Raw genomic sequence first — 23,310 nt, 5'->3', positions numbered from 1 at the left:
CTATAAATCAGAATAGGCACTGTTTTTATTAAATGTTTTGGAAAACAAATCTAAACAGAGAGAGAGAGAGAGAAGAAAAAAGAGTAAAATACAAATAATTAAAAAAGGAGGTCTAAATTGTCATGGAAATTATAGATTTCTGATATATCATTAATTGTTTATGAATTATAGAACATGTACTTTAAAAAATTAAGCATTGCTATTAAGCTTTAAACTGAGAGTGCATATTATGGACATCTGTCAACCAGTGTTCCCTCTAATTTTTTTTTTTGGGGGGGCAGAAAAGTATAGTGTCTGAGTGGCAGTCCCTTTGGGACTGGGCGGCACAGAAATAATAAATAAATAAATAAATAAATAAATAAATGAATGAATGAATGAATGAATGAATGAATGAACGAACGAACGAACGAACGAACGAACGAACAAACAAACAAACAAACAAACAAACAAACAAACAAACAAACAAAAAACCCACCCTGTTTTGCCTCAGAGAATTTCAAAATAAAATACTGTACTGTGTGTCTATAACAGTGAGCTCATAATAGGGCAACTCTATCAATATCAAAATGCCACTTAAATAGTTGAGCTAGTTTCAAACTAGATTTTGATTTTCTTTCTCTTTTCCTTACTCCCATTCTTTTTCTTTCTCTTTTCCTTCCTCTCTTTTTTCTATCTGTTTCTCTCTCTTCCTCTCTCTCTCCTTCCCTCTCACTCTTTCCCTCTCGGCTTCTGGGCAGGTTTGGAAAACTCTGAGTTGATGATGATTTTTAAGTGAGCGATTGCTCACTGCTCAGTTTAGAGAGAACTATGCTGTCAACACAGTACAGTAAAAATATGACTGAAATGATAAGTTAAACTGGATCAATGTTGAGAATCTATTCTAATTGAAATATCTTATGATAATAGAATAAAATAACAATGTTGGAAGAGACCTTGGAGATCTTCTAGTCCAATCCCCTGCTTAGGCAGGAAATCACATATCATTTCAGAAAAATGGTTATCCAATCTCTTAAAAACTTTCATGTTGAAGCATTTACAACTTCTGGAGGCAAGTTGTTCCACTGATTAATTGTTCTATCCATCAAGAAAATTCTCCTTAGTTCTAGGTTGCTTTGCTTCTCTCCTGCATTAGTTTCCACCCATTGCTTCTTGTCCTATCCTCAGGTGCTTTGGAGAATAGCTCCCTGTCTCACACAGTCACAGTCTGAATAAATAACACAAATGAATAGAGAGAGGAAAGAAAGGATGAAAACCCTAGTTTCTACCCATTGCTCCTTGTCCTGCCTTCAGGTGCTTTGGAGAATAGCTTGACTTCTCTTCTTTGTGACAACCCCTGAGATATTAGAACACTGTTATCATGTCTCCCCTGGTCCTTCTTTTCATTAAACTAAACATACCCAGTTCCAACAATCATTCCTTATATGTTTTAACTTTCAGTTATCATTTCTGTTGTTCTTCTCTGCCCTCTATTAAAATATTGACTATATATAGATAGAAAAATCCAAATTATGAATGAGATACACATCTATGTACTAAGATATATTCCAGGAATGTTCTGGTTAGAATTGTCCCCAATTCCAAATTTTAAAGCAATGACTCCCAGCATCTATCATTATTTGTGAATGTTCTGTCGGGCTGTCTGGTAGACTCCTCCCAAAAATTCACAGGTACAAATTTCAGACACACACAGGTTTGAAAATTCAAAACAATGTTCTTTATAATGAAAATTCACTTAAACTAAGCCCTCTTTTGGTATAGCAGAGCACTGTCTCCAAACAAACTGGTAATTTGTACAAGTCCCTTATCAGTTCTGTGATACCTAGCTTGCAGCTGTGAGGCAATTCACAGTCCTTCTTTCACAAAGTGAAACACACTTTGCTCTGGTTTAGTTTCAAAGCGGGGAAAAATCAGCACACAAAAGGTCAAAGTCAGCAAAGCAGTCACGAAACACAACAATCAGATAATCCTCCACAATGGCCAAACCCACAGGCTGCTATTTATAGCAGCCTCACTAATTACCACAGCCCCACCCAACCACAGGTGGCCTCATTTTCTTTGATAATAATCTCTCAGTTGTTGTTGCCTATGCATCGCTCTCTGCATGCGTGGCTGTATCATTAACTCTTGTTCTGAATCCAAGGAGGAGCTAGATAATTGATCTCCTTCTGAGCTGTCTGCCACACTCTCCTCCTCCTTGTCACTCATGTCTTCTTGGTCAGAGGAGCCTTCATCAGCAGATTCCACCCGGGGGGGGGGGAGGCAAAACAGGCCTGCAGCAGGTGGATGTCTCCCCCACATCCACAGTCCTTGGGGCAAGAGCTGGGCCAGAGCTAACCACAACAGTGAAGCTTTTGGAAATTGAATTATAATGCCTTCCAGGAGACCTCTATCTGGGTAAACCGGACATTTATTGAAATCAATGGTCTATCAAGAGATCCACGGTGTATTTCACATAGTATTCACTCAGGTGCAAAGAAGTAGACTTATGGTATCTAAACTATTGCAGAAATCACCAATGAAATCTGCCTTAAACAGGAAATTCAAATAGTTTCCTACCTTTTTTCATTCCCATATGATTTCTGAGCAACTTTTGCATGTAGTATCAGCACTGTCTGATCAGAAGGAAGCTGAAGATATCTATGCACATTTTGGAGAGGATCAATTTGTTCTGGATTGGCCCTTTATGGAAGATAGTCAACAGTACATATTTCTTATTTAGGAAAAATAAAGCAAAATAGTAAGAAAGTGAAAAATAAATAGACAAAAGTAAATGTAGTAATAATCTTTCTCTAATCAAACACATTGCCATCTCTGTTAGTTGTATTATCTTTACAAAGTACAGTAATCCGCTGATGTGGGTATTTCAGAGTCTTTCCATCTTGGGCCATATAATGTAATATAGGTAGTCCTCAACTTAGACTAAGAGGCAGTGCCCTGGCTCAGTAGTTAGGTTGAAGGGCTTGTTGGCTGGAAAGACAGCAGCCCAGGTTCCAGACCTGAATGCCATGTGAGCTTACCCCAACTCCTGCCAGTCTAACAGTTTGAAAGCATGTGAATGTAAGTAGATAAATAGGCACGACTTTGGTGTGAAGGTAACAGAGCTCCATGCTGGGATGCTGGCCACATGATCATGGAAATGTCTTCAGATAATGCTGGCTCAATGGCCTTGAAACAAAGTTGAGCAAACCCACCCACCCCAATAGCTGGCAACAACTAGTGGACTAAAATTGGAAGGGAGTCCCAACTTACAACCATTCATTGAGCAATGGAAATTCTAGTTCCAGTTGTGGTTATAAGTCGAGGACTACTTGAAATCTTGCAGCATTAATAACATCTAAACATATTTTTTCATGGGTTTTTTTTTCAATTGGCTGTCCATTAATCCCAGCTAGGAAAAGTTCTGGTTTCAGTTGAATGTTAATCTTTAAACTTCTTTATATCATTATGTGTATTTGACCCCTAAAATGACTGACTTTTATCAGACATGATAAAATGTCCCCTTATGTTGTCCATATTTGCAACATAAATTTGAAGTAGGGTACCTTTATAAATTCTAGACAATTTTTCTGGAGTCAATAGGGAAGAAGTTTTATATGCCATACTTAAAAGTACAGTGGTACCTCTATTTAAGAACTTAATTCGTTCCCTAATCAGGTTCTTAAGTAGAAAGATTTGTAAGTAGAAGTAATTTTTCCCATAGGAATCAATGTAAAAGCAAATAAAGCATGCAAACCTGTTAGGAAAAAAAAACCTCGGAATTTGTGTGGGAGGAGGAGGAGGAAGAAGAGGAGGAGGACAGTTGCTGCCCAGAGCAAAGGGAGCATTTCTTTTCTCTGGGTACTGGCAGAGTTTTATTCCCTCTCCAAGCGCGCAGAGAAAAGAAAATGCTTCATTTGCTCTGGACTGCCAAAGCCTCCTTAAGCACCACAAAAAGGCTCCTCTGGCAGCCCAGAAAAGCCCAAGATGGCCGGGATTAAAGGGGGAATGACAGGAAACTTGCCGGGCCTTCGTGCCACTCTCAAATTTCCTGGGAAACTTTTCCAGGCTCGGGTTCTTAAGTAGAAAATGGTTCTTAAGAAGAGGCAAACAAATCTTGAACACTCGGTTCTTATCTAGAAAAGTTCTTAAGTAGAGGCATTCTTAGGTAGAGGTACTATTGTATGCACAGAAACCCAAGTGAATCAATATGGGGATAAAGCAGAAAGCATCTGCATTAATCTGGAATCAGCTCTCCCGGAGATTCATACTGCCCCAACCCTCCTTGCCTTTTGTAAGAGCTTGAAAATTTATTTATGCCACCAGGCTTGAGGTCATTAGATCCCAGCCTCTGGACACTGAATGCCTAGTATGCTTGGTTTGTATTGAATGAATGACTTTTGATATTTAGATTTTATAATGTTTTAAACTAACTATTTATATTAATTGGATCCAATTGTATTTTGTACACTGTATTATTGTTGACATGTTGTGAGCCGCCCCGAGTCCATGGAGAGGGGTGGCATACAAATCCAATTAATAAATCAATCAATAATAAATCAATAAATCAATAATGTAAATAGATGAACAATAAAAGTAATTTCATTATTAGTATCTCTTATCACCTGATCAACCAAGAAAAATGGTGCAGTATACTTTCCAAGATCAAATTGCACATCTTTCAGACAGGCACAAAATAGTAATTGAGAACTTCAACTATCTAACATCTGTTGGCAAGCAAATAATAGCCTTATTGTTTGTGCTTCTAATACATTTGAATAAACCCTCTAATTTTTCTCCTCTCTTTAATCTGTACTATCACTATTAATGTTTGTAATAATAAAGGAGAAAAACAATTTCTCTCCAGACTTAGTGTGCACAAAAATCTAGGAAGATGTAAATAATTGTTTTCAATTATACCAACTCAAAATTTGATGAACATGTTTTATCATTGATATTTCCAGTTGACCAGCCTTCAATACCACTTGCTTCTGCACAAGCATGAACACAGAAAAGCAAGGCAAATTAAAGGGTGAACAATTCTTGTGCGCCAAGAACATTTTATGCAATTAAACATATCAGGACAGGAAGCAATGGAATGCGATTAGAGTTGTTGCACAGACAACTCAAGTGCCTTCAAGATGAGGTACAACAATAATGTGTTCCAAGATGCTTGTTTATATTTTTTGGAATCATGCATATTTTGCAAATTTGAGTCTAAGCTTCTTCATGTTTCTATGCATGGTTTTCCCTGTTTATTGTTAGTTCAATAATTGAAAATCAAGGACAACCAAAAGTATTACACCTACGAAACTGGGTTGCTAGGAAATTTAAAGACAGTACAACCGAACCTTAACAATGATCATTGTAAAAGCTCTTTATAATGGAGAGCTGAATTATGTAACTATGGTAGGAGAAGGTAATCTTGTTTTACCGCCATTTGCCATCTCCACCTATGTGATGTTTCCTGAGTTCTTTCATGCCTTTTATTTTTCTGGTCTCTATTGTTGATATCAATTTCTCTCCAGGTTTCCAACCAGGAACTGCAGAGGTGAGCAGAGCTGCACAATTTATTTTGGGAAAGAAGGCATGATGGCACCATCACCATGATTTTAGTATAAGAAAATGGGGCATAATTGTGCAATTATGAAATAATGTCCAGAACTGTAACTTCCAGCTGCAGCCTTGTTTTCAGAATGTGGTTTGACCACTTTTATTCATTTCAGCATCCTGAAAACAATTAGGATTGTCACTATGATTAATGTATTTTGTACAATTTATTAAACTTTATAGCTGGCTATTTTAGTCAATGACTCTGGACAGCTTACAATTCAATCTGTAGCTTACGTGCTAGTTTCCCTATGTTTGTTTATTTTAGCCCTCCTGCCTTCCAGAGACATGGTCTTCAACACCTAATCAGTTTCAATCATTATATTTTTACAATCATGGCTAGATCTGCCTTTCTTCCTAGAGACTACTGGACCATAGTCGTCGATCATTGAGCCGTTGAGTGTTGATACTCTGCTCTGGCTGATAGTATGATTGTGTTTGGAATGAATCAGGTTGAATGGTTTTAAATTGTTTGGGTTTTAATCTTATGTTTATACTTGGGCTTTTAAAAAACTCTGTATTTTGTATTGATTTTATTATGTAAGTCTCCCTGAGTCCCCTGGAGAAGGGTATTATTATTTATTATTATTAGATTTGTATGCCGCCCCTCTCCGTAGACTGTATGTATGTATGTATGTATGTATGTATGTATGTATGTATGTATGTATGTATTTATTTATCAGATTTGTATGCCGCCCCTCTCCGTAGACTCGGGGTGGCTAACAACAATAATAAGACAATATAAACAAATCTAATATTTAAATTAATTTTAAAACCCTAAATTAAGAAACCAATCATACATACAGACATACCATGCATAAATTTTTTAAGCCTAGGGGGAAGGGAAAATCTCAATTCCCCCATGCCTGATGACAGAGGTGGGTTTTAAGAAGCTTATGAAAGGCAAGGAGGGTGGGGGCAACTCTGATATCTGGGGGAGTTGGTTCCAAAGGGTCGGGGCCGCCACAGAAAAGGCTCTTCCCCTGGGTCCCGCCAAATGACATTGTTTAGTCGACGGGACCTGGAGAAGGCCAACTCCGTGAGACCTAACTGGTCGCTGGGATTCGTGCGGCAGAAGGCGGTCCCGGAGATATTCTGGTCCAATGCCATGAAGGGCTTTATAGGTCATAACCAACACTTTGAATTGTGACCGGAAACTAATCAGCAACCAATGCAGACTGCAGAGTGTTGGTGTAGCATGGGCATATTCAAAGGTAGCCCCATGTAGAGAGCATTACAGTAGTCGAGCCTCGAGGTGATGAGGGCATGAGTGACTGTGAGCAGGGACTCCCGGTACAAATAGGGCCACAACTGATGCACCAGTCGAACCTGGGCAAACGCCCCCCTTGCCACAGCTGAAAGATGTTTCTCTAATGTGAGCTGTGGATCGAGGAGGACGCCCAAGTTGCAGACCCTCTCTGAGGGGGTTAGTGATTCCCCCCCCCCCAGGGTAATAGACGGACAGATGGGATTGTCCTTGGGAGGCAAAACCCACAGCCACTCCGTCTTATCTAGCGTGGCCTAGAAATTCAAGTAAATAAATAAATAAATAAATAAATAAATAAATAAAATAAAATAGTCCTCCAGCAGGCTTCCATGCCACAAGCAAAACCTACAACTCATTTTTCCCTGCTTCTAGTCCAGGGAAAACCAGACCAAATTAGCTTTCTATTGTTACTAGATAGAGGGAGCAGTGGTGCGTTCTAAAACTTGTTGCTACCGGTTTGGGGTTGAGCTTGGCTTGCACAAGATGCTTCTGCACATGCACAGAAGCATCCTGGGCTGGTGGGTGGAGCCTGTTGCCACCACTACTGCTTCGCAGAACCAGGACAAACCCGGGAGCAACCCACCATTGTAAGGAAGTCTTGAAAGTCCAAGTATGCAGACCCACTTAGAACTAGCACAATAAAAAGTGTCAGCCCTGGAGGCCATCTTTTACTTTGGATCTTCAGGGCTGGATGGACATTATGTGGGAAACTTGAGGGTGGTGGTGGTTGGATAGAGACCAGGTGAATTGTCTAGCCATAACAACATTCTTTTCCCTTGGAGTGAGAGACATTCAGCCTGCACCTGGAAACAACCTGGAAACAAGTCCAGTGGGGACAAGGACATGACTGGACCATGTGATGGACATACAAAGCCCTACCTGGCATCAGACCAGACAACTTATAGGATCATCTTCTGCCTCACGTATCCCACTGGCTGATCAGGTCCCACAGAGTTGGCCTTCACCAGGCCTCGTCAGCCAAGCAATCTTATCTGGTGGGGCCTACGGGAATAGCCTCATCTGTGGTGGCCCTGGCCCTCTGGAATCAACTCCCTCCAGAGATTCATACTGCCCCTACCATTGAATTTTCAACATCCAGCTCCTGCTGATAATTGAATGCATAATGTATGATGAAATATGGATCATTGGTTTTAAGCACTAGGGTTTTAGAGCATAGTTTTAATATCAGATTTTTAAATATGTTTTGTACAGTATTTTTCTTTATTGCGAGCCACCCTGAGTCTATGGAGAAGGATGGCATAAACATTCTATTACCCATCTTCCTGAAAATATTAAAGGTCACTTGAAAGTAATCACTTGAATGAATCACAGAATTGTGGAGTTGGAAGAGATCACAGGAATGATCTGGTCCCTTCTACAATGTGGTAAGAAACCAATTAAATCATCATTTGCCTTGGAGTTTGTTGGGGGCTTCGGAGCAGGAAGAAGCTTCTGAGAATTTCCTAACCGTGCACCAGCTCAAGAAGACCATGTGGCAGCAGGATTATTTAGACAGCTTGACCCCCGATGCTGGGGGCCTAGGATGAAGCCGCCCTTTCCACCCAAATCCTCGGCGTGTCCTTGGCCGCGAACAACACGCAGAGATGGGACCACTCCTTCTCCGCCGGCATGCTGGACAGTGTCTCCACCATGCTGGAGATCTTAGAAGACACTGGCTTCTATTTTCTCCACGGTCAATTCTGCACGCTTTTGGGGGCCTGGAAGGGGTCAGCCTCCGCATGCTGGAAGAGTGGAGGAAGCAGTGCTCGGAAGGAGGCGTTTTAAAGGCCCTGGTTCCTTCTTTGAGGATCCTGGTCCAGATGGCTCTGTGGAAGGTCTCCCACAGCTTCTGGAATTTCCAAATTTTCCCACAGCAGGTGGAAGGAGACTGGGACGGTCGAAATTGCGTGAGCTACCTGGCCATCACCCAAGAAGAATTGGAGGCCCTGCAGCCAATGAGGACCCTGAATTGGTTCGAGATGCTTTACAAATTCCTGAGAGCCCACTGTCCATACCTAACCAGGTTAGCTAATATAGCTTCTCAGCCCGAAGCTCGCGAGAAGATGGCCTACCTGAATTTCTGGCCAATGTTGCTCGTAGCCAAGAAGGTCATGGAATCTGGGATGGAATAAATAAATAAATCTATGAGAGGCAGTAGCTAGCCTCTCCTTAAAGTCCTTCAGAATGATCCAGGACTGAAGATGCTTCTTGGATGAGAAGTGAAACTTCTTGAAAGAAAAACCAGAAAGTCCAGTTGAAAGTCTTGAAGAAAGCACCTTTGGGACTTCAGTATGAATGGACCCCGAACCTTCACAGGTAGACTGGTCCATTGTTGTACACATCGTACGTCAGAAAGGCTTTCCTTAGATTTAAACAAATTTGAGGTAGCACGAACTTTTTCTGGTCCAAGTTTCTGTGGCCAGACAAATTTATTCTCAACCTTCTTCTTTGTGGCTTCCTTCTATATACAGGAAAATGACTAATGTCTCCATCAGGACCATGGAGGTATATAGGACTTAAGGTTCCATCTTCACATTTCAAACAGAAATGCTAAACTTATGAATGATGAATTATGGAAAGGATATGATTTGCAAGCACTAAGAGTTCGTGATTTTTTTCCTTGTGCCAGATGGACAAAAACATCTCCCCAGCAGCAATGGAAATATGAGGGTCAGAGATCTAACTTCTCTAGCAATGATGCTACTGGGGATCTAGATTTTGCATTAATATTCTTTTAAAACACAGGTCTTCAAACTTGGAAACTTTAAGACTTGTGGACTTCAACTTCCAGAATTCTTCAGCCAGCATAGCTGGCTGCCAAGTTTGAAGACCCCTGTTTTAAACATTTTTACTGTGACAACAGGATGCTAAAATCAGCATGACATGAATATCATACTGCATGATTTCCCATTTTTGATAGAGATTACTGATCTCTGATTGCCTTTTAATCAGACTATGGTGTGATATTCACAATTAGCCCAATCACAGAAGGCTTAGAAAACATGGATTTAAAATGCCTCCAGTTATCTCATTGTATGACCCACAATACCAAGTAAATCATATTATCCACATTTTAATACATGTATTGCATTTTCACTTTAAAATAAAAATATGCTGGTGCAAAGTTTTTCTTTAGAACTGTCTCTAAGGGAAATCTCTGAATGGCTGCACTACATTAAATGCTGCACCTCAGGATTCTGGGCAAATGTATCTTTTCTTTTATGTACACTGAGAGCAAATTTAATTTAATTTAAAATTTTATTTTATTTTATTTTATTTTATTTTATTTTATTTTATTTTATTTTATTTTATTTTATTTTATTTTATTTTATTTTATTTTATTTTATTTTATTTTATTTTATTTTATTTTATTTTATTTTATTTTATTTTATTTTATTTTATTTTATTTTATTTTATTTATTTTATTTTATTTTATTTTATTTTATTTTATTTTATTTTATTTTATTTTATTTATTTATGTATTTATTATTTATTTATTTATTTATTTATTATTTATTTATTTATTTATTATTTATTTATTATTTATTTATTATTTATTTATTATTTATTTATTATTCATTCATTCATTCATTCATTCATTCATTTATTTATTTATTTATTTATTTATTGTTAGAGTTGAAAGGGACCATGAAGGCCATCGAGTTCAACCCCCTGCCCAAGCAGGAACCCTATAGCACACCAGTCAAGTGGCAGTTTAATTTAATTTAATTCTATGCTGCCCAATCCCGTAGGGATGCACCAATCCCGTAGAGCAGTGGTCCCCAACGTTTTTTCCACCAGGGACCAGTTTCAGCAAGACAATTTTTCTATGGCCCAGTGGGGGTGGAAAGGGGCGTGGTTGGGGGCGGGATTAAGCATGGGGGTGCTGGTCCTCCCCACCCCTCTTTCCCGCCATTGTCCTGTGGCCGGCAGAACCTGCCTCCCAAGCCCTCTTGCCCAGTGGGAGCTAAGCGCTGGAGAGAGGGGGTCAGGCTGGCCCTCCTGCCTCCCCCCAGCCAAAAACGCAAAAGCGCCCCGTGGCAGAAGCCAAAAGAGGCTTGAGCCTCTCGGTCCTTCCCACCCCTCTGTCCCATCCATCGTTCTGTGGCCGGCAGAACCTGCCTCCCGAGGCCTCTTGCCCGGCGGGAGGCGAAGTGCTGGAGGGAGGGGGTGGCGGCATGAGGGCCGGCAGCTGCTGACTCCACGGACCGGTGCAACATGCCCCACGGCCCGGTACTGGTCTGCGGCCCGGTGGTTGGGGACCCCTGCCGTAGAGATGCACCAAAGACAAATTCCTTGTGTGTCCAATTGTACCTGGCCAATAAAGAATTCTATTCTATTCCATTCCATTCCATTCCATTCCATTCCATTCCATTCCATTCTAAACTCTAACTCTAAACTCAACTGCAGGAAATATGACTTTAGTAACTGAGTAGTTGATGCATGGCACTCATTACCAGACTCTGTAGTACCCCAAAACCTTTACCCTAAGACTATCCACCGTTGACCTCACCCTAAGTTCAGTAAGGGGTGTGCATGTGCACCAGTGTGCCTTCTGTCCCCGTCCTCAAGTTTCTCTTTTACTAGTATCACGTATATAAATATTATTACTGTATATCTTTGTATGCCACCAATACATACTTGAATGAATGAATGAATGAATGAATGAATGAATGAATGAATGAATAAATAAATAAATAAATAAATAAATAAATAAACAAATAAATAAATACATAAATTCCATTCCATTCCATTCTATTCCTATATGCCCATGAAGATTTTCATTCATCCAGTTCCTGGTTGTCCCCAAATGTGCTTTTTCAGAAGGCAACTGGACTTTATTTTTCCTTCAAGACTTTTTTCTTCTGAAGAAGCTTCTGGGATGAGAAGCCAAATGTCTCCAAGGAAAAAAAAACAAAGTCCAATTGCCTTATGAAAAAAGCATTACTTTGGGGTTGCATTCCTATAGCATTCCTGTTTGGCTTGCTCTCGTGTGCAGAAGAAGCATCCATTTCAGGAGACGATGTATCGGATTTTCATGTGCCCCAAAGTTGGACTCGGCTTGTCTTCCAGATATTTGCGGTCGGGCAGGAACGAACAGACATTGCAAGAGATACTACTCTTAGGATTTCTTGCCTTTGACCTTGTCTCAAATTCGCCCAGCTAAGCCCATCACTATCATCCCTCCGGAGACGGGGTCCAAGGAGACCTTCGTGGCAGAGGGCGTTGGTGCCTGGCAGCGAGAGGTGGGGGGAGTGGGATACATCCATCCTGCCCTTGGAGGTGGGTGGGGCTGAAGCAAGGCAGCCCCGCTCCCCGCAGAGACAGCCCTGCTCTTTAGCCCCACAGAGGAAGGGGTCAGCCTTCCTCCCACCGCCTCCCGCGCGCCTCTCCTTTCCAGCATCTCGGTTAAAGGCAGCGTTCTCCTTTCTGGCTCCTTTCAGTCCGAGCTTGTACAGCGCGAAGTGCTGGAGCGGAGCTGCCTCCCCACCGACCGCCTCGCTCTCTCTTTTTTTTTTACCTGGACCAAGACCGCGGAGAAGTCGTCCTCCCGCCAACCGCCGCTCTTCTTGCAGATTCTCCCGCCGCGTCTTCCTGCCGGCCCAGGTGAGTGAGGGGCTCCGGGGACAGCCGGGCACCTGCAAAACGGAAAGCAGGACGTTGAGCTCGGCCCCGGGGCAAGTTTGCGCCGGCAAGGCTCGCGATTGAGCTCTCTCCATCTCCGAAGGTGAGTTCCGGAGGAACCGCCTGGCCATGTGCAAAGTGCAAATTCTCTTGGCCTCGGTTTTGAGAAAGCCTGGAAAGCTAAGAAGGGGCACAAGTGGCGTAGGGCTGCAAAGATCTCTCCACACTTGAGTGAGAATGGAGCTTCCCCCACTCACACACAACCCCCATCCCCAAAATTATTTATTTACTTCTTTACATCTTTACTTCTTTACTTCTTTACTTCTTTACTTCTTTACTTCTTTACTTCTGTACTTCTGTACTTCTGTACTTCTGTACTTCTTTACTTACTTACTTACTTACTTACTTACTTACTTACTTACTTACTTACTTACTTACTTACTTACTTACCTACCTACCTACCTACCTACCTACCTTTGGGACAACCATGACCTGGATGACTGAGAATCTCCATTGGACTCTCGGCTTGATTCTAACTAGATGTGTACAGAATAGAATAGAATGGAATAGAATAGAATAGAATTTTATTGGCAAAATATGATCGGACACACAAGGAATTTGTCTTGGTGTATATGCTTTCAGTGTACATAAAAGAATAGATATGTTCATCAAGAATCACAAGGTACAACACTTAATAATAGTCCAGGTACAAATAATAAAAGTATATCCTTATGACATCAGTATTTCTCTTGGCAGAAAGTGGAGGGAGATAATGAGGAACCATAGAAAACAGTATTTTTTCCCACCAGCCTGCTGGCTGAAGTTTGTCAGCCTAGGGAGACAAATTAAGCAGCTCATTTCTGAAGAGGAGAGATAGTGTTTTATTTTAAACCAGATTATTGCTCCATCCCATGCCTGGCTAGGTGCTGATTCTTCAAAGTTTTAGATAGGAGGCTTTCCCAGCCCTGTGTGATAATGATGGGGGTTGAACCTGGAAAGTATGAAGCCGTGTAATCAAGGCAAGAACAACCTCCAAGGACATCATGGGAGATTCAGTTAGAATTGCAGAGAACTTGTTGCAGATTTCATTAGCCAGAGGTAGCAAGAAGGCAACATACAGTACATGCCCTGAGATATTAATGAATTTTAAAAGGCAGATGCTTGGTTCAGATTCATCACATACAATGATTATTTTATATTTACTGCTTTCACAGTATGCCAGGGCAACACTCAATCAAATGCATTGGGATCCTTCCAGTCTCAAAAGACCATGGTATCATGCTCTGGATTCCCCAGAGCATGAAGCCTGGGTAGGTTAGTATGGAGGATCAAAATCAAATCAAATCAAATAAATCAAATATATTATTGACAAATGACCTAAGTAAAATGGATATAAACAAGCCCCCCCACGTACACATTATAGAATCATATCTTTCCCAATATGGTATTTTAGATGTATTGGACTATTCTGTCCTTTATTCCTGCTTATCTTGCTGATTAGGGATATTGGATATAATGGACAATTCCACTTGTAGGTAATACACTGGGAAAGACTGGTATAAACTTTATCCTAAAAAGTCATCATATTGTACAGAGCCGGGGTGGCGCAGCAGGCAGAGTGCTGTACTGCAGGCCAATGAAACAGACTGTAGATCTGTATGTAGATCTGTAGATCTGTAGGTCAGCGGTTCAAATCTCGTCACTGACTCAATGCTAACTCATCCTTCCATCCTTCCGAGGGTGGCATAAAAATGGAAGGATGGAAAATAAATAAATATACTGAATATTTGGCCCTCATAGACTTTGCAAAACAGAATTCTGCTTTTTCTCATTGTTTAGTGCAGATATACCCATTTATTAAGTATCTCTTTCATAGCCTATGATCCATGCTACTGACGATCTATGATTTCCAGCTATGATTAATCTTAAGAGGTGGTGATTGGCCATATTGTGAGTTTTGTGGCTTAGTACGAATTGGAATCTGGATTTAATCAGTCTTCTTCCACCACTCAGTTGCTACTCATCAAACAATCTTAAGAGTTGTAAAGATGAGTTGCTGCTAGAGAAGAAAAAAAGCAGTTGTGTGAATTTAAGACGTAATCAATTGATTGTGTTTACTTCCTTTCTTAATCATTAGCTCAGAACAACACCAATGATTTAATGATTTGGATTTTTCTATATAGAGATTTCCCCCCCTCCTCTCACCTTTTGCAATTTTTGAGTTCCTGCCACCCATATACCCTTTCCCCCCAAAAAATAAATAAATAAATAAGACATCCCCTGTCTGTCTGTCTGTCATCTGCACCTCTATAACTGTCTGGTTTGGTGCTGCAACCCAACAGGACCGACACAGACTTCAGAGGATAATCAGAATTGCAGAAAAAACAATTGCTGCCAATCTGCCTTCCATTGAGGACCTATATACTGCACGAGGGCGGGTAAAATATTTACTGACCCCTCGCATCCTGGACACAAATTGTTTCAACTCCTACCCTCAAAACGTCGCTACAGAGTACTGCACACCAAGACAACTAGACACAAGAACAGTTTTTCCCCAAACGCCATCACTCTACTAAACAAATAATTCCCTCAAAACTGTCAGACTTTCTACTAAATCTGCACTTCTATTCTACTAGTTTTTCTCATCATTCCTATCACCCATTTCCTCCCATGTTGACTGTACGACTGTAACTTGTTGCGTATATCCTAAGATTTTTATTAATATTGCTTCTTCATTGCTTATTTGACCCCTATGACAATCATTAAGTGTTGTACCACATGATTCTTGACAAATGTATCTTTTATTTTATGTACGCTGAGAGCATATGCACCAAGACAAATTACTTGTGTGTCCAATCACACTTGGCCAATAAAAATTCTATTCTATTCTATTCTATAAGCCCATTCAGGTTTTCGAGTGCATGGCAGTAAGGCCAAGCACTTATTTCAGAGTTCAAAAAATATAAGACAGTGTCTTATTTTTGAGGAAGCACGGTATTACTGATATAGAATTCCATGGGAACTTAAAAAAATAATCTCTACATTTTTCTTGACATCCTAAATCCATTTGTGGCAGAAACATAGAATAATGGGAATATGGAAAGAACTACTTATTGCTATATAATAAGAACTTAGAACATTTCTTATTACAGTTGTAATAAACTTGAGTTTATAAAGATGGTACATTTTCTGCTGTTTTTAATATTGAAGACTTTGGATTTGCTCTGGAATGTGAAATGCTTTTAACAGCTGCCTTTTTGTGACAGTGCTTTTTTCTTTTACTTCAATTAAGATGCCTCACTGCAGTACTCTTAAGCATGACAAGGTCTAAACAGGTGTATTAAAGTTTATTCTTTACCTTTATTGAATGTATACATTCAAAATACATACCATAATTGTGGGTGCATGCAGTAATGTTTGCATAAATAACCTTTCAGCATGTCCTCTATGTTTTTAGGCATGCAGAATCAATTAAGGAATTATAAGTATCAGGTCAGAGTTTGTTATAGTTATAGTTCTGTAATTGAATCAAACTAAATCAAATCAGTTCTTTGTTCTTTCACATACGTAGCCCTGGGAGATAAGCAAAAGTAATCAACATATTGTACTTCCTACATAATGTCTTTATCCTTTTTGCAAGAAATGGCAAAGGAACTGAGCAAACTCTGAAAAGACATTTGTTTATATGTAGTTTTTTTTTAAAAAAAAAGATTTGGCTAATTCTAATAATTATAATACATCAATTTATTATGGAAGCCATCTCCAGAGAATGCTAACCATTGATTAATGGTTGAATTTCCATTGAAGTGTTCTGTTGCTTACACCTAAGACTTAAAATATCACCCCAATTTCATGTAAACATGCATAGTTTATATTTACACAGTAGTCATAAACTTGCAACAGGTAATGGCATGTCAAGCTATAAATCATGACCATTTGAGACGATCCTTAATTTCAGTGCTTTATGCATTAGGTCATATTAAAAAAATCTGTTTAAAATTGTACCAAAAGTGAAACATTTTAACAAGGTTGGGAAGAATACACAGTTTCGCCCCATGCAAAATGGCATATCTTCAAAGGAAGAAAATATGTGTGTTTTAGGTGAGAACCCCACACCTAAGTTGGGCTGAAATCAGTGCTTCTCAAATAGTGGGGTGCCCCTTGCCGGGGGGTGGGTGCAGAGCGATGTCAGGGGGGGCATGTGACCCCAGGGAACATGCTTTTTTTGCCGCAGGCAGTAGGGGTTTTTTGCACTGAACAATAGCACACAGCACAGAGCAGGAGATATGAAGTGCATATAACAAACCCTTAAAAGACACCATGGATAAATATTTAACAGGGATGAAAAGAAATGAGGAGAGAGATGGAGATAATGAGACAAACGTAAGTCTCCCAAAAGCTAAGATGAGGAAATATGACAAAGTGTATGTGACTACAGTGGGAGACAAGGAAAGACCAATAAGTTTACTGTGTCTAGAAATGTTGGCAGTGGACAGCATGAAGCCAAATAAATTAAGGCGTCGCTTAAACAAATTACACCCCAATCATGCTGATAAGCCACTTGAATTTTTTCAGTGAAAATTGCTGAATATTGCAAACAATCATGCGGGCAGAGATTTGGCGGTGTTGTTGTTGTGAAATGTCTACTTCTTTCTGGCGGGGGGAGGTATAACAAAAAAATAATTGAGAAATACTGGGCTAAGTCCAGAGGGGGTTTCGCCTGAACTGGTAACAAACCGCTGATGAGGTCACAATGATGTGAAGGAACCAGTTTAATTGGTGCCAGTCTATGGGTGCCGTCATATTTTAAATTTTTAAAAGTTTTTCCTGGGTTTTTTTCTTCTGTGCATGTGCAGAAACCAAGTTTCCGGCAGCTTCAATAAGTTAGTTTAAAAAGCGCAAAGCTGGGGCTAAGTTGCAGAGAAATAGACTAACAATCCTGGGCCTAGAAAGCCTAGAACTATGGCGCCTAAAACACAATTTGAATATTGCCCACAAGATCATATGCTGCAATGTCCTACCGGTCAATGACTACTTCAGCTTCAACCGCAATAACACAAGAGCACGCAACAGATTCAAACTTAATACGAACCGCTCCAAACTTGACTGTAAAAAATATGATTTCAACAATCGAGTTATTGAAGCGTGGAACTCATTACCGGACTCAATTGTGTCAACCCCTAACCCCCAACACTTCTCCCTTAGACTCTCCATGATTGACCTCTCCAAGAGGCCAGTAAGGGGCGTACGTAAGTGCACTGGTGTGCCTTTCGTCCCCTGTCCAATTGTCTTTCCTCACTTTCACCTATCATATATATTCTCTTCCTTTCATATATCCTCTCCTCTAAGTTCACTTTTACCCTTATATATATTACCACATGTCTATTTTCTTCCTATGTATTTGTGTATTGGACAAATGAATAAATAAAATAAATAAATAAATCAAGTGTAAGGCAGCAGGCTAAAATTTGGGATACTGTGAGTTGTAGTCCCCCTTCTGCCTGCCCCCAAGGTTTGTGACTTTGAGCCAGTCACTTCCTCTCTTTTCTAAAAAATCTTGCTAGAAAAATTGCAGGGACTTTACAGGCAGCCTTGAATGAAATGGGGAGAAGAAAGCAGCATAATTTTATGTGATTGAGTGAAATTCTTATTAGAAGAGAATCATGTATAGCAGAAAATGGCAGTGGAGAGAAAAATATTTTGTCGAATGTTCCATTTTTCCAAGAAGCCATTTGGAGCCTGGCTCTAAACCCTTTGAGTTATTGTGACTTTTCCCCTGGAACTGAATGCTTAAAGCTAGCAAAACAATTTATCTTTTAAATTTAGGTCTGCATCCCCTGTAGGAATCGCCAGCTCTGTATATAGTTTTGTAGAAGCTGCAGTAGCTAAAACCTGTGAGGACCCAGAAGTAAATTTTTTGGAGCAAAACTGCAGAAATTTGCTTTGGCATTTGTCCTTAAGAGAGTAACCCAATATAGTCAATGGGATTTACTTCAAAGATGAAATTGGCCCCATTTCAAATATGAATTCCTGTCTGGTATGTGGTAGCAGAATTTGGTATGTCTTATTTATTTACCTAGTGAAATGATATTATCTCCCGAAACTAGTAAGCTTTTCCTTCAGCCTTCTGAAAAGACTGTGCTTGTAAATGTTCTCTGTTTCTAAAAGATGTTTTTCTCTCTTTTTCAAAGCATTTCATCAGATGTTGTTCATTAGGAGAGCGGTTAGATCTTTTTTAATTTGATTTTTAGTGGCTTATTTTTAAAAGAGAGAATTCCATATAAATTAATCCTTGCTTGGTCAAAACACAATATGTCTCTCTGTGTTAAATAGCCTAGCAGTACATATAATCTGGTTTGTTTGTTTTTTTAAAGGAAAGGGGAAAATCTGTTCAGCCTTAAAATGTGAAGCAAAAACAGAAGTGAAAAGTTAGCAGATACATTTAAATTAAATCTGACATTTCTGTAAAAGTGTTCAATTTGCAAACTGGAGTGCTCCAATGTAGGAAGGCATAATGCAATCTTATGCAAATTTCTCTTGGATATAGACTCCATTATTTGGTAAAGCTCTGCTTAAATGTCAATAAGATGTATTTTTTTATTATATTATTTTTATATTATTTTTTCCTCCTGGAGTAACTGGTGGATAACATTCCAATGAACACAATGCTTGGGTCCAGAAAATTCAGGTTACCAAGCTTAACGTATTGCATGATGCAACCTTTAGGTCTTTAATTTACCTATTGAATCATATCACAAGAATACAGACATTGGGATGCACTTCTAAGTAAATGTGCATGAAGTGAAGCTGCATAAGGCCCAAATGTTAATGGTTGCAACAACTCAGCATAGCACTAGCACTTTCTTCATAGCATAAGAGTATTCCTCAATGTGCAGAATTCTTCAGTTTTATATCTATGGAGATCCGCAGTCATGAGGACCCTCACTCAGTCAAAAACCTTGGAGTACTCATTTCCAATGACCTAAGTGATAGAGCCCACTGTAACATCATTGCCAAAAAAGCATTAAGAATTGTAAACCTAATCTTACGTAGCTTCTTCTCTAGAAACACTGATTTATTAAACAGAGCATACAAAACATTTGTAAGACCTATTCTAGAATATAGCTCATCTGTGTGGAATCCATACTGCATATCAGATATTAATACAATTGAAAGAGTCCAGAAATACTTCACAAGAAGAGTCCTTCACTCCTCCTCATGTAACAAATTACCCTACTCCTTCAGACTTCAAATACTAAATCTAGAAAATTTGCAACTATGTCGTCTCCGAACTGCTTTAACAGTTGTTCATAAAATCATATATCATAATGTACTCTCTGTCAGTGACTACTTCACCTTTAACAACAACAACACAAGAGCATGTAACAGATATAAACTGAATGTAAATCGCTCCAAACTTGACTGCAGAAAATACGATTTCATCAATAGAGTGGTCACTGCCTGGAACTCATTACCTGACTCTGTTGTTGCTTCCCCCAGCCCCAAAATCTTCAACCTTACATTATCTACAATTGACCTCTCCCCTTTTCTAAGAGGTCTGTAAGGGGCGTGCATAAGTGCACCTTTGAGCCTACCGTTCCTGTCCTAATGTATTTTATCCTATCTATTACTACGTTCTGCGTATGTTATGTTATGATATATTGATATGTACTATAATACTATACTTGTTTGACAAATAAATAAGTTAAGTAAGTAAGTAAGTAAGTAAGTAAGTAAGTAAGTAAGTAAGTAAGTAAGTAATAAATAAGTAAGTAAGTAAGTAAGTAAGTAAGTAAGTAAGTAAGTAAGTAAGTAAGTAAATAAATAAATAAACAAACAAACAAACAAACAAATAAATAAATAAATAAATAAATAAATAAATAAATAAATAAATAATCTAGGCCATGGTTGTCCCAAAGGTGCTTTTTCAAGAAGCAAATGAACTTTCTTGTTTTTTTTTCCTTCTGAAGACTTTTCGCTTCTCATCTAAGAAACTTCTTCAGCTCTGGCAGGATAGTGGGGAAAGGAAGGATTTTTTATTCCTTACAGACATCTGGTCATTTGCATCCTTTTTAGAGGGTCATTGAAGAACTTAGAAGTTTATCTGTGTCCTCAAGGTCAATTGAGCAGTGTTCTTGGTTTCTGTAGTCTGCAAGGAATAAATATCCCTCCTTTCCCCATTATCCTGTCAGAGCTGAAGAGGCTTCTTGGATGAGAAATGTCTTTAAAGAAAATGCAAAAAGTCCAGTTGTCTCTTGAAAAAAGATATTTGGAAATTCAGTTTTACATTAATTTTTAATAATAACAAAAAACAGAGTTTTTTAGCCACTGGGATATTAATGGCATGATTTTAGGTTAAGTCTGTTCTAAACATGATATTAATATTCACGGTATTTGACAGTGTTAATTATATCCCATTGATTTTCAGAAGTTTCCTCTAAAACATGCCCATTCATGGAACTTCCCTAAGTATGCCCATGTTACTCCAACACTCCGCAGTCTGCATTGGTTGCCAATCAGTTTCCGGTCACAATTCGAAGTGTTGGTTATGACCTATAAAGCCCTTCATGGCACCGGACCAGGATATCTGTGAGACCGCCTTCTGCCGCATGAATCCCAGCGGCCGGTTAGGTCCCACATAGTTGGCCTTCTCTGGGTCCCATCGACTAAACAATGTCGGCTGGCGGGACCCAGGGGAAGAGCCTTCTCTGTGGTGGCTCCGACCCTCTGGAACCAGCTCCCCCCTGAGATTAGGATTGCCCCCACCCTCCTTGCCCTTCATAAACTCTTTAAAACCCACCTCTGCCTTCAGGCATGGGGGAACTGAGACATCTCCCCCTTACCCATGTAGTTTTTGCGTATGATATGATTGTGTGTATGTTTTTATATATTGGGTTTTTTTTTAAAGACTTTTTAATGTAAAATTGTTATTTTTAGATTTTAAATATTAGATTTGTTACCATGTATTGTTTTTTATCACTGTTGTGAGCTGCCCCGAGTCTACGGAGAGGGGCAGCATACAAATCTAATAAATAATAATAAATAATAATAATAAATAATAAAACTAGTACAAAATATATGGCTATGTGCAAAAAGGGGATTCAAGTAAACAATAAATATTCTGAGCATGACAGTGAAGAGATAACACCTTCCTAGCATGCTGAATGTACTGTAGCATTCAGTCTCAGCAGTGACAATAGTTGGCTGACCTTGTTTTGCTCTAGATCAGGGCTTCTTATCCTTGGCAATTTGAAGGCTGGCTGAGGAATTCTGGAAGTTGAAGTCCACGTGTCTTCAAGTTGCCAAAGGTTGCAAAATACTGTCTTAGATGCTTAACTGAATGGGTAGTACCAGTTAATACCAGCTAGGTTGGGAAATTAAAAACAACAACAAAAGAACATGGCAGGCATGGCTAATCACTTTTCTATTGTTCCAAGACAATGTATATGCATCCACATATAGGGAATAGAACTTCATTCAGGGACCTCTCACATTTCATATGGCTTTCAGAAGAAGGATAATAAGCAGTCTCGTTTATAACCATAGATTCTTGATCCAAACTAACTTTTGATTTTCACTGAACTGATGATATGATTCATACATTATCCCACTATGGTTTACTAAATACAATACACTGCTAAAAAATAATAATAAAGGGAACACTTAAGCAACAGAAGATAACTCTAAGTAAATCAAACTTCTGTGAAATCAAATTGTCCACTTAGGAAGCAACACTGATTGACAATCAATTTCACATGCTGTTGTGCAAATGGAATAGTTGTGCAAATGAAATATTCAATGAGAATATTTCATTCATTCAGATCTAGGATGTGTCATTTGAATGTTCCCTTTATTTTTTTGAGCAGTGTATATCTCGCCTGCCAACATTGCATGCTAGACTAAAACATGATGACTTAGTGTGTGAATCGGGTCTCTATGACTTGGTTAGGTAGCTATAGATAAGATTGCACTCTAAGCAGTGATGGGTTGATGTTGGTTTGGACCAATGCACACATACTGGTGGTGAAAATTTCCACCCGCTCGCCAACCTGGCAGCAGTGGCTGGCTTCTGGCAATGTGCAGAGGGTCATTTGTGCAATGTGATGGGGGCAAAATGCACACTTGTGTCACAATGTGTATCCAGTCCGACTCTAAGTCATTCCATTTTTCCACTTTGTGAAAGTTTAGCAAAGTCCTTAAATACATCCTTTAATTAAAATGGTTAAATGCAGACAAACTTCTGGTTTATCATACTGCAACTTGCACTATCCCACACCATGTTTGTGATTGTACCACTACCTGCTAACATCTAAAATTAGCCGCCCCGAGCATAGTTCCCTAAGTGAGCAATCACTCACTTAAAAATCATCATCAACTCAGAGTTTTCCAAACCTGCCCAGAAGCCGAGAGGGAAAGAATGAGAGGGAAGGAGAGAGAGAGGAAGAGAGGAAGAGAGAGAAACAGATAGAAAAAAGAGAGGAAGGAAAAGAGAAAGAAAAAGAATGGGAGTAAGGAAGAGAGAAAGAAAATCAAAATCTAGTTTGAAACTAGCTCAACTATATAAGTGGCATTTTGATATTGATAGAGTTGCCCTATTATGAGCTCATTGTTTTAGACACACAGTACAGTATTTTATTTTGAAATTCTCTGAGGCAAAACAGGGTGGGTTTTTTATTTGTTTGTTTGTTTGTTTGTTTGTTTGTTTACTTACTTACTTACTTACTTACTTACTTACTTACTTACTTACTTACTTACTTACTTACTTACTTATTTATTTATTTTTCTCTGCCGCCCAGTCCCGAAGGGACTGCCGCTCAGACACTATACTTTTC

The 23,310-nt window shown here is 39.3% G+C and overlaps 1 protein-coding gene across 1 annotated transcript in view; it reads right to left on the bottom strand.

Moving 5' to 3' along the window:
• Positions 1-12,967, bottom strand: part of RBPJL (recombination signal binding protein for immunoglobulin kappa J region like) — a 42,007-nt gene extending 29,040 nt beyond the window's left edge. Inside the window, exons 1-3 of the mRNA XM_070748504.1 lie at positions 12,953-12,967; positions 12,375-12,658; positions 2,557-2,679 (exon numbers count right to left, since the gene is read on the bottom strand). Coding sequence (XP_070604605.1) covers positions 2,557-2,679; positions 12,375-12,658; positions 12,953-12,967 — 422 coding nt within the window. The remainder of the gene's footprint in view (positions 1-2,556; positions 2,680-12,374; positions 12,659-12,952) is intronic.
• Between the last annotated feature and the right edge of the window lie 10,343 nt (positions 12,968-23,310).

The sequence above is a fragment of the Erythrolamprus reginae genome, chromosome 3 (assembly GCF_031021105.1).
Source record: "Erythrolamprus reginae isolate rEryReg1 chromosome 3, rEryReg1.hap1, whole genome shotgun sequence".
NCBI lineage: Eukaryota > Metazoa > Chordata > Lepidosauria > Squamata > Dipsadidae > Erythrolamprus > Erythrolamprus reginae.
Note: the sequence above shows the minus strand (reverse complement) of the source record. Positions and strands in the feature narration are given on the sequence as shown.